Raw genomic sequence first — 12,579 nt, forward strand, 5'->3', positions numbered from 1 at the left:
CTCTTCTCTCTCTCTCTCGTCGGCAATTTATTAAATCTGCAACCTTGCAATTAGATTACAACTAGATCTAGATTCGAGACTTTAGTAAAGGCAGAGTCCAGGGAAAAACATCAATTAAATTTGTGTGGTGCAGATGAGTAAAGAGAGACCAAAACAATCTCTCTATTGCGACTATCATTGCACATCACTTCGCCTAATACATGTTCCGGTAGATTTAACTACCTATGAATAGATGGAAGTTTGACCCGTGTCAAAGGTTGGGGGTGGCTGACGATTCGGGAGGTGGCTGCGGGTTGACGAAAGGGAAAAGCGCCGCGGCGCCGCGAAGAGAGAGAGGAGGCTCCATTAGTTCTAAACTCCGTGGGGGAGCCCTATCAGAGCAATGTGTCCCCTCGTTGGTCTCGGTGGCGGATGGAGAGCCTCGGACTACTCGGAGTCGAACCAACCACTTCAACACAGATGGAATCTTAAAAAAACAACAACTATTCACCTTTCTTCAAATCCCAACATAGCTTTAAAAAAAAATAATTTAAAAAATCTCAACTCGCTGCCGCGGAGCCGAGCAAACTTACAAACTCAGGGAAAAGGGACATATAGGCCAGCCTTTGCCCTCCCTCCTCTCACGAAGCTGCGGGAGCGGCCGTACACGACCATTTGCAGCACTGGTGCACAGAGGAGGGTTACAGACCTTACCCTCTTCAAGACCAGAGTCTGGAGATGCAGCATGACAAGCACTCGGATACATCTCCACAAACGTCCAGAAGCTGTCTTCTGAAACACTCTTTTTTGTCAAGTGCGCATAGGAGAAAAAAGTGGCCGGACTCCCGAAGACTTTCCCTTTAGGCCCGAAGATAGTGACCATAACAGCTGGTCTCATATAACTGAAGAACGGAATTGCGAAAAGGATATGACCGTGCGTACGGAACTTTTCCACTTTCTCAACATGGCATAGCTTAGTAGCACAACAAATCGATGGAGGAAGATTGTATGGACCAGAACATTGCCAGTTACAATGACAGGGTCAACATGCACATGAACAAGTGATCGCGGCCACTTTTTGACGACATCAACTCACAATGCATGGACCCTGTCAGCATGGACCCTGTCAGACGATCAACACAGGCAACTGTGGTGTAGTGATTAGATGCTTTGCCGCCGCACGCGAAAGATCTTAGTTTGATTCCAGTGTGCGGATGATTTTATCGAGTATTCCAGTCTTCCCACTGGGATGTTACATCTTCTTTTTGCTGGGGCGCTCTGTCTTTCTCAGCCCGATTTGGCCCTCACGGGCTGGGAGGAAGACCGACTCATAAATGATCGAAACTGTGTCCATTGGAGTGAAAAAACACCTACATTAAAAAACAAAATAAATAAATGAAAGGCGATTATGAGTTGCACCAACCATTTGGACCATCTTGGGTGTGCAGACAAATGGCCCTCACGTAGACTGTGTGTTCAGATACATGTAAGCAGCCTGTATGCAACTTGTTCTAGGCAGGATGGATAGACTGGTTGGATCGGAAGTAAAACAAAAAAGAGGGGGGGGGGATGCAAGAATGTATTTCTTGCTGCCTCTGCCAACCCAGAGTAGCTCCAGATTTTTAAAGGGCAGTACAAGAAAGCGTGTGATACATGTCACTCCTGCTCTGTGCTTGAGAAATGCTAACTTTCAAGCGAACCATTATCATCGTCAGTGAACATTAGCATTTTGCCTTTTCCAAGTTTTGAAATGTTTCTGTTTCACATTTGTTTTGCAATGGATCAACGTCCTGATTTTCGTTTGAAGAAAATCGATTCTGTTAATTTTCAGTAATCACTTCAGTTTACATTTTTAAAACTATTTGTCGTGCTTTTGTCATGTTGATGGCTCCAGTTAGTGAAACAGGAACGAGCCTGAGTTTCATTCGTCTGCTGGGGGGGGGGGGGGGGGCTCTCGTGGCCCAGAGGTTAAGGTGTTAAGGTGTTTGCCTCTCATTCAAAGATCCCGTGTTCGAATCCGGGATAGCGACCGGCAAATTTCCTCCTCTAAAATTGTCTCCTTTCACATGATTTCCTGCTCTCTAACAATGTTCTGTCGTCTGCTTTCGTCTCCACTTTCTGCCCCCACCCCGTCACGTCGTTTGCCCCCTCCTCTGGGCTCCTGACTCTTTCTACAACCTTTCTACTGCTACTCCTTGGCTCCTTCTTACTGTTGTCTTTCAGCCACACCCTTGATCTTCTGGTAGGAAAGATCTACCCCTAGCCTTCTCGGACAAGGGCGAAAAACCTCGGAGGTCCCGTGTGCAAGTTGCACACGTTAAAAAAGATCCCTTGGTGGTCTAAAATCGATAAGAGTAGGCTGCGGAAATTGTAAATTTCCTACCAACTGAAAATGTTTGGAGTGTCCCGCGCGCTCATGACTTTATTGCAGTTGCGAGCGCCGTAAAACGCTTACCAAAAAAAAAAACTTTAAAAAAACAAAACTTTCGTCTAAAATTCGTAATGTTGGAGACCATGCCAATGTTCCACGGTTCATGCGAGTTGTGAGCCTCTCGCACAGTTCATTGCGTGCTCCAGCAATTTGGTGTGAACAGACACGCGTCAGCCGAACTATATCTAGATCTAGTAATAGTGCTTGCAAACTGTTGTTATGACACAAAAACACCTGCATAACCCGGTGCAGTAGTGATCCTCCACCCCCACCCCCCCCCCCCTCACTCTCTCTCTCTCTCTCTCTCTCTCTCTCTCTCTCTCTCTCTCTCTCTCCCTCTCTTTCTCGCTCTCTCTCTCGCTCTCTTTCCCTACCCTCTCTTTAGAACACGCTTGAGTAAAGATAGTTACACAAAAACTGGCACGCGACACACACACACACACACACACACACACACACACACACACACATACACACACTATAACACGAACACATCGATAACGACACACAGCCACTTGTTACAGACCAGTATGAATAGAAAAATATATTGAAATAACACAATAGTCTGTCTGTCTGTCTGTCTGTCTGTCTGTCTGTCTGTTTGTCTGTCTGTCTGTCTGTCTATCTGTCTATCTGTCTGCCTGTCTGTCTGTCTGTCATACACAATGGAAATGTCGGTCGTTACACACTAAAGCAGCTGGGCCGGATAAAAAATTGATGCTTTTTTTCGCTAATTTGAATGTTGATAAAGCGGTCGACACACGCAGACTAGTCATTAATTATTAGTTCCACGTACGCAGGAGGAGGAAGCGTGGTGTGTTGAAGCTGTCCTTCGAATCTCTGACTTTTTCTTTGGACGGGTTTTAACATTCTTTTATTGGCCAGTCTGAAGGACCGAAAGGGTATGTGTTCGATCACCATGTCGCAAAGGTATTATATATAATGATGGTGCAATGTAGTTGACTCACTTAATTAAAGGACAGCTATCTTGTACTGAATACGTGATTTCACAGGGAGCCAGTGTGGCTGGATTAACATTAAACATTTTTGTTGCATTTTCCTTGGGAAATTTCTTTAGAATTATGCGAGTCAACTTGGTTATCACTTTAGCAGGGAAGTTTTCAAAAAGAGAATTGCTGTCACCTAGACGTGAAAGCTCAAATGATGATGGTTTTAATGGAATTGAGACTAAGATATGGTGACATTTGTCCTATTCTGCTTGGTTCCAAATATATATTGCTTTTACACACATTGTCTATATGATGGTGTACAGATAATAGTCTAACGCCCCGGGGAAGTGCCACTGACTGAAGTGTCTTTAGGCCATTCCCAAAGGGGGGGGGGGGGGGGCATTAACCATGTTCTTATTCACAGTAGAATTGTAATTGTAAATGGGCTGATTCATCAGTGTCATGCTCATAACTGTGCCTGAACTTCAACAGGAAACTGCTGCTTTTTCTTTCATAATCCTTACTTTTGTCATTTTCTTCTACTTCTTTACATAATTATGTTTGTCACTCTCTTGTGAACTGCTATTTTCGGGGTGCCTTGACAGCCGAAGCAGACTTTGTGCTGTTGAAGCTAGAGAGGTGAGCAGAGTAAGCCTGATACCCAGTAAGGGGTTCTCTGTTGACATCCAACCCTTGGCGCTCATATGACCTTATACAGTTGCGAGCGCCGTAAAATCTCTACTAAAACAAGATAATAGTCTGCATTCAAAATAAACACCTGGTGTTGTGAACTTGTCTCAAAGATCGTGTAGTACTAGTAGAGAATCTTTGCTTGTCTTACAATAGTTGTTTTTTTCCTAACCTTCAAAGGGAGACATCATGACAGATTCCTTCGACTATTTTGAGTTGGTCGTCTATGATGTCCACTGTGTGCAAAGAGGCCGCATGTTGGCGAGGAGGAGGATGGACCGGACCATTCGGGATGGCTTAGGAATATATACCGGTAAGTAGTACTCAGTTTCAGGAGCGAAGGCTGAATTGTTTGACAGGGTAATCAAAGTGAAATGGGACCAGATAGGGCCTGTAGATATCACACAAGAATCTTACTCGAGGCGGCGACTCTGAGTTGTGAATGAAAACAAATCTGGAATTCATAATATTGTATGTTCAACCGCCAAAATAATCGGGAAAGTATCTTATTAAATATCAGTTCCCACTAAAATTAAACTTAACTTTAGATGTGAATACATAAACATAAAGCAAAGAAGCAGAGATGTCAGTACTAGATCTATATGTTATAGAGTTATAGATTTACCAGTGAGTCTAACTCTTTGGTACAACATGACAATTATTATTTTTTAAATTTCACATTTGGCTGTTTTTGTTAGCCTTTCGCGGCCAGGAGCTGGTGTCATAATCGAGGTCACGATCTGATTATAGGACGGTAAAAAGTCGAGGAAAAAAAACAAGCACAAGCAGCAGTCAAGAGATTATTAAGAGTTAATTCCCCTCACATTTGTGAGGTAGACTCGACCAGTGTTAGTTAGCTTACTTAATCAGGGCTGGTGATTGATTTTAACTGTGGCCCCAAAGGGGTGAACAGGGTATATGTGGCAATGAAACAGCTTTGACTGCCATGCACATGTTCCCTTCAACTCTATTCCAGCCTCACTTTATTTGTTGATTACGAACGTCTTTTGACATTTAATTTATGAGGTTTACGTTTAAGGATGAATTTGACAGCGACTATGTTTCAAAATTAGAAAGGGAAGCAGTGATTATTTGATTATATAGACGCTTTGCCCCTGCTCAGTTTGTTTGTTTGTTTTCGACAATTTTGCTTGAAGCTTGCGCCTCTGTCCTTGTTCAGTTACTGTGTAATGCTTTAACTAAAAAAGTACTATCTGCTCACAGGTGGTGTTGTCACTACGAGTTAAAACGGCAGGGATTTTGGTGCATATTAAAAATTTCCTTTCCTCATACCTGAAGCTTTCGCTGTAAATACGTGTACATGTACTGTCATAAGGCATACAATCCTGGTCTTGTTAACGGAGTGTCTTATCGTGCCCTCTTCTTATTTATAGCACGCATTCTTAATATGCATGATTGAATGTTTATAAGAACCAGTCAAAAAATAAATAAACACACACACACACAAACACGCATAAAAGGGTTGTACACGCATGGGAATATACGTGCATTCAAACACGTGTGCGCTTTGGTTTGTGTCCGGAATGGGTGTTTTTTTTTCCACGCACGGGCGGAATTTAATGTTTGTCTGTCAGAATAGAGTGGAGGATCACTGACATAACTGGCTACACATTCTCGTCAAATAAAACTACAACACCGGTGTCTGAGGCCGATTCCCGAGAGTGAATAATTTTATTTATTTTTTAAAATTTATTTTTAGTATCTCGGTCTTTCTGCTGGGATATTGTACCCCTCTCAGCCTGGTTTAGCCCTAACAAGCGCTGTTGGAAGCCCACCTAAATAAATTATATTATCTAAATTGTGTCGATGGGGGCGTAAAAAACACCTACATTAAAAAAAAGCTCCAACACTGTTTTATACTTTTTTTCAGAACAGGAAATGAACGTGAAATCAGATTATGTAAATTGCAGGGCCAAAATGTCGATGAACCTGTTATTCAAGATAGATAGATCTAGTATAAACCGGACCAAAACAAATGACGCCAAAAACATGTTAAATTTGAGAATACTTCCACCACAATAAAAATATAAATTACTAAGAAAGTGTATTTAGATCTATGTGCAATTCATTTACTTTACATTCCATTCTGAATATGTGTATATCGCTTTCAGTTGTTTAAAAATATATTATTCGCAAAGTTATAGGCTTAGCCATCTTTGTGCAGCCAGAAAGGCGTCGGTAGCCAAGTGGTTAGGCTTCCCGATCCGTAATCGTGAGATAGATAGCAAGTTTGGGTTTACCGCGCTATTCTATGCTCATTAGCAGTAGTTGCGCCTTTCCTACCCCACAAGTGCTTAAGCCCCGGTTACACGCAACGATAAATTGTATCAGATTCGTCGTATGAGAGAACTGTCCGTTTTATCGAACTGTATTGTCTGTTTACACGTTCCAATCTGTCGTCCAGTTTTCTTTCCCCGTCATAAAGCCACCATGTCTCTTTACAACGACAGCGATTTGCCTGCACTCTGTGTGAAAGTTTCGAGCTCTGAACCTAATGAATGAAAGGCGAACACTGTAGGCGTACCTCTTGATCACGAGAGAGCCCCCCCCCCCCCCCCCCCCCGTACATTTTGATTTAGCAGAACAGTGTCTTTAGAAAAGGATGGCCCTACTGTACCGTGTTGTGTATAGGCCTGGAATTAGAAGCTTTGACTCTACTGCAGATGTACCACGCACCGAGTGACCTTGATGCATAGCTTCATCATTGACGATCAACTTAATAGTAATAAAATAGCATAAATATACTTAATAACGCACCAAATCAGATTTTACGCGAGCATCTGTGCTTATTTTGAGACGCTGTTTCCGAATATGAAATCAGTTTTTACCTTCGATAATTATTTTTTAAAATTTTACGTCACCTCGCGTCTCCCTCAAATCTGACCGTGATCGTACGGAAAATATCAAGCAGCGCTTGATTTCTCGACCGAGTCTCCAAGTGTAATAGTTCAAATTTTGTACAATTTTGTGGTTACGCCTAATACGGGTTGCACACTACGGAAGGGATCGGCCGATCGGACAGATCGTCCAACTCGGTCGCTTAAAAAACAAACGTGTTTGTTTTCAGTTTCAGGCGACGAGTCGGGCGATCGGCCCGATCCAGCCGTAATGGGCACCACGTATAACGATTTATCGTACGATCGCTAGATCGTCCAGTTTTTGTACAATTTATTGCTACGTGTAACCGGACCTTTAGGCCTTTGCTTTCTATCTCAAAGGTTGATGGCGTGGATAGTTTAGGAGTTTAGGGGCTTGACTATCGGTTGTCATTCGTGGGTTCGAGGCTAAGCTCAATTGGACTCGGTGTTTTTGGAGGAAGGCAGTGGGCACGAATTTTCCCATTTTGGTCGGTCTTTTCGAAAGTTCCGCCTCTTAATTAACCTTAAAATTCCGCATAGGGCTTTAACCCTGTATGTTTTACTTTAGTAGAGGTTTTACTCGCAATTGCATACGATCATATGAGCGCCAATAACCCTGTATGTTTTTTGGTCTCAAAGGTGTTTGCTACTTTGGCATGCTAGATGAACCGAACGTGCACCCAAAGTTTGGTGAACTTGCCAACTACAGCAACAGCAACCTGAAGCCGGACATGTCCACATTGACTAGGAGCCTAAAGTCAGCAGGAGGTCAAGGGAGGGTTGGCCATGTTATATGTAACTTGGAGCTGTTGAATGGAAAACCGGTTAGCTTAATTAATAGATTGTCATTGACTTTCATTTTTATTTTTCACGTTGTAGGAAATTACCTGAGGAGTGAAACAGATCAAAAAGGTTGCAAAGATCCGTCGGTTGTGATGGTGACACTTTTTCGATCTGGTTAACTCCTTTTTCGTTGGATTTGTTGGGGTTTTTTTGTTTTTTGTTGTTGTTTGTGTTTTATTGTTGTTGTTTGTTTGTTTGTTTGTTTGTTTGTTTGTTGTTTTTTAGGGAGAAGATGGAGTGTTTGTTTGTAACTGTAGCTGTAAATGTTTTACGCGCTCATCGATACAATTCAGATCATTTAGGAGACGGGCTGTGTCCACGTTGCCGTTCTGGACCAACTCACGTTGAGCTGAATACTGCACGTTGAGCTGAATACTGCATCACAGCAGATATATATAAGACAGACATACTTGAGACAAAAACTTTCCCTTTCGGGCATCCGCGTGTGATTGCAAGGAGCGTAACATCTACAAGACGGACACCGCGATCTGGCTGTTTTGAATGTTTTGTTTCCCTTTTAGGGTAAATAATATATTATATCATTATGACAATGGGGCAGCTAGGAATTATTTATTTGATGAACAGTAGTTAAGAGGTATCTTTGCGAGACGAAAGATGGGAGAAATGAAGGCAAGGAAACAGCGGACTAGCCTAATTCAAATTCATCCCTCGCTAAAAAGAATACCGTCCACATTGTTTGGTTCTTTATTTTTGGGGGGGGGGGTTGCAAGCTAAGTTACTGTCGAGACGACTGCTTGAATTGGAAGAAGCAGCTGACCTACAAGTTAACGAAACTTGAATGTGATAGACCATCATGCCAATATGCTTCTCTCTACTCGAACTAAAAAGCCAGTTTGTTTAGAACTGTTGAGCTAAAGCACAAGTGTGCGAATGATCGGCTTTTGAAATTTTGTTCTAATTATTTTTGGCAGGACATGTCTTGCCCCCGGATTGCAGCGCAAAACCAGATATCCAAGTTAGCAGAACTGGGACTCACAATCAAATCGTCCTCCGAGATTGAATTTGACATACGGAACACTGAAACCAATGAAGACTTTGGTCACACTGCTCAATGGGCGAGCATCAACATTGTAGAAGACCAGCAGGCAAGTGTTGGAGAATGGTTTCATTTGTTGGTTGATTCAAATAACGGCAGTGTGTGGTTGGCGGGTGCTCTGGTGTGGTTTGCTTCTTCTTTCCTATCAAACGTCTATCGTCCTTATCTCACATTCTTCTTTTTTATGTGTGTTACTCTCTTGTAACACTTCTAATCTTCTGGCGCTCATATGATCTTATGCAGTTGTGAGCGCCGTAAAACCTCTACTAAAACTAAAACTAAATAACGGCATTTTTTTTTTTAGCTAGGAACCACAGTTCATTATGTTGGTGTCAAGTTGGACTACGACCACGACGCTGGAAACGCCATTTGTATACCAAAGGGGACATTTTTAAAATTGGATTGTGTGAAGAGCTTTCTTGGCTCTCTGCTCTTTACTCTGTTGCAAAGGGTGAGAGACGGGACATTTGAACTATGATATGTTCACTTTTGTCTGACCGCGTTAAAAAGGTTCTAGATCATTTAGGAATTTACCTATTCCCACGAAACTTGGCATGGCACTTCTGCAGGCAAGCGAACAAACAAAAAAAATTTTTTTTCAAATATTGATCAATTGTAATAAAAAAGTTTTTTTTTCTTTTTTCCATATATTAAAAACCGCCCTTTTAATGCATTTAATACAGAGGATCACTAAAAAATAAATGACTTACAGTATCCTACAAAGTGTTATTTTGAGACAGCGGCACCGCCCTGCCTCCACATTTTTGTGTAGACCTAAGCTTGTAGATTTCAACCCCCCCCCCCCCCCCCCCACGGCTGTCTAAACGTCTCCATGTGCTCCATATGAGTCTTGATAATGACTCATACGTGATTTGAACCGTGTTGTGTTTCTTAGGCGAACTTTAAAGAGTCATGTTGAGGAAAATACGTCAACTTTTAAATGATTTAAATGTATGCTGCAAATCCCCTTTTATTTTTTTGTTACCCGCTTTTAGCTTACATAAAAAAAACAACGTGTCGGAACTTTTGGTTTGCAGTGACCTTTATGAACGTGCTTTTAGATTCTGTTGGCCATCCAACTTGTAGACACATCTACCAAAAAATAGGAGAGGATTGAACAGACAAATTTCATGTTATCTTGATTGAAGCGCTGTCAGACGAAAGTGAACAAGGTAAAGCTATAATGCTTTATACATTGTATGATTGTTATATATTTATCAATTTCTTTCAGGCCATAATTCTAGAACTGCTTGATGAACTCAGTGACATCAATGTGAATGTGGACACCTTCCAGACAGAGGCGGGCCCAGGACAGTATGAGATCACTATGGATATTGCAGAAGGAATCAAGGTAATAAAATCATTTTGACACATTTACTGTTTTGGCAGTGGCTTCCTTCTGAAAAGTAAATGGATCTATACTACACAAGTACTTTTCAGAGCATGTTTATGGGCTGGATTAGTAGAATAACAGAGACAATAAAAATATAACCACACTGCTCCCAAATGACTTATTTATATGATTTGTCTGAACTATATCTATAAGAGTAAAGACATATAAGTGAAACACGTTTTGGGAGCCGTGTGGTAACATTTTTGTTGTCTCTGTTATTCTACAAATCCAGCCCATAAAACATGCTCTGAAAAATACTTGTTGATCATGGCAATTGAATATAAAGTTCTCATCGAGTGAGAAAATTATGTTATGCTTTTAAGGTCACGCGCAGAGGTCATTATACAAAACCTTTCAATGTTTCTGGATCGCCCGCTAATTGAGGTCGAGTCTTCAAACCAAGAGGGGTCAAATTTTCCTTTTCTTCCTGTCCAGTATGCCCTTGACTGTGCTCAAACAGGAACATAATATATGTTCTGTCTTAATAGCGGGCTACATAGTGTCTCCTGTTTTGAGAAAATCTAAGGTAAAGTTTTTGCCCCTTGTTCAGTTTCTATAAAAGACAAGAAGAGTTTTCTCGGTAGCCAAACAAATATATACACCAGTGAAACCAAACTTCTTCTACATGTAGAGAAATGCCCACTTTTGGTGTAGGTCAAGATTTCTGGAAACCCCCGAAATCTGGGTTAGCCCGCTTGTAGAAAAGCGACCATATATAGTTTGAGGGTGAGTAATATCGAAAAAGCAGGAAGTAAATAATGAAGTACAAAAAAGTGTCATTTGTCGAGTTTTGTGAAACCTTCTCATTAAAAAATGTAGCAATAAAGTTCCTTGTAAAAAAAAATGCACGTTTCATTTTTAATTACAACACATGAAACTGTACTTTAAAACATTTTTTACTCTTGCAGGGTCCTGATAGCACAGCTCGTTTCAAGAATGCTTCTAAGACATTTTTCAGAAAAAGAGGATACACAGCATCCTATATGACAAAAGTGGACCTGAACGGTATAAGCAGTGGCATGCACTTTAATCACTCTTTGTGGACAAACGATGGCCTAAACGCTTTCAAAGATCCCAGTCAACCCGAAAATTTGTCTGAGCTCGGTCGCCATTGGCTGGCAGGTCTTCTCCATCACGCGCCGGGGATAACAGCGATGTGTTCACCCACCGTCAACTGTTACAGGTCAGATCAGCTAGAACGTCAGATAAAGTTACAATATTATTTCATAAATGTGTCAATAACAAAGCTCCCTCATATCTTAGTGATCTCATCCAGATTTATGTTCCATCTAGATCACTAAGATCAGGCGACCAGTATCTACTTTTAAGAGTTCCTAGAAAAAGGGGTAAAAAATTAGCTGAAAGATCGTTTGCCCATCTTGCTCCATCAGTTTGGAACTCTCTTTCCCGCCCCATGAGACATACAACATCTGAGTCTAAATTTTAATTATCTTTAAAGAAACATTTAATGACATCATTCTTTCGTGTTCAGTAAAATGTCATGTAAATGGCAATGTATCCATTTAAATATTTTGCAAATTGCATTGTGTATATTATTTTCTTATGTATTTGTATGTGCTCATTTCGTAACGATGTGTATGCGTGCGTGAGTGATAAGCAAATAGATGTGTGTGTGTGTATGTGTGTGTGTGTGTGTGTGTGTATGTGTGTGTGTGTGTGTGTATGTGTGTGTGTGTGTGTGTGCGCGCATGTGTTTGACGTGCATGTGTGAGAAACATATGTGCGTGTAGTGTGTGTGTGTGTGTGTGTGTGTGTGTGTGTGTGTGTGTGTGTGTGTGTGTGAGAGTGCATGTAGTGTGTGTGTGTGTGTGTGTGAGTGCGTGTGTGTGTGTGTGTGTGTGTGTGTGTGTGTGTGTGTGACGTGTGTGTGTGTGTGTGTGTGTGTGTGTGTGTGTGTGTGACGTGTGTGTGTGTGTGTGTGTGCGTGTAGTGTGTGTGTGCGTGTGAGTGCGTGTGTGTTTGTGTGAGTGTGTGAGTGTGCGCGTACGTGAATATTGTTCGTACAAGCATTTTACGTAAAGCCCCTAGAGCTGTGTTCACACGGGAGTGGGCGCTATAGAACTGATCTACATTAGTATTGTTAAATCTATTATTAATATTATCATTTGATATGCCTTGAAACAAGGATAGATGTGTGTGTGTGTGTGTGTGTGTGTGTGTGTGTGTGTGTGTATGTGTGTGTGCGCATGTGTTTGACGTGCATGTGTGAGAAACATATGTGCGTGTAGTGTGTGTGTGTGTGTGTGTGTGTGTGTGTGTGAGTGCGTGTAGTGTGTGTGTGTGTGTGTGTGTGTGTGTGTGTGTGTGTGTGTGTGTGTGTGACGTGTGTGTGTGTG

General features: G+C 41.7%; 1 protein-coding gene across 2 annotated transcripts in view; it reads left to right on the plus strand.

Moving 5' to 3' along the window:
* Positions 1-344: 344 nt before the first annotated feature.
* LOC101845121 (glutamine synthetase) overlaps positions 345-12,579 on the plus strand; it is a 16,148-nt gene continuing 3,913 nt past the window's right edge. Inside the window, exons 1-6 of one of the 2 annotated variants that reach the window (XM_005104697.3) lie at positions 345-1,465; positions 4,231-4,363; positions 7,569-7,753; positions 8,705-8,878; positions 10,061-10,180; positions 11,131-11,405. In XM_005104697.3, the coding sequence (XP_005104754.1) occupies positions 1,388-1,465; positions 4,231-4,363; positions 7,569-7,753; positions 8,705-8,878; positions 10,061-10,180; positions 11,131-11,405 (965 nt within the window). In that variant the 5' untranslated portion in view covers positions 345-1,387. Of the gene's footprint in view, positions 1,466-3,155; positions 3,313-4,230; positions 4,364-7,568; positions 7,754-8,704; positions 8,879-10,060; positions 10,181-11,130; positions 11,406-12,579 lie in introns of those variants that run through there. The other variant, XM_005104699.3, reaches the window with a different exon arrangement.

Source organism: Aplysia californica, unplaced genomic scaffold, assembly GCF_000002075.1.
Source record: "Aplysia californica isolate F4 #8 unplaced genomic scaffold, AplCal3.0 scaffold00432, whole genome shotgun sequence".
NCBI lineage: Eukaryota > Metazoa > Mollusca > Gastropoda > Aplysiida > Aplysiidae > Aplysia > Aplysia californica.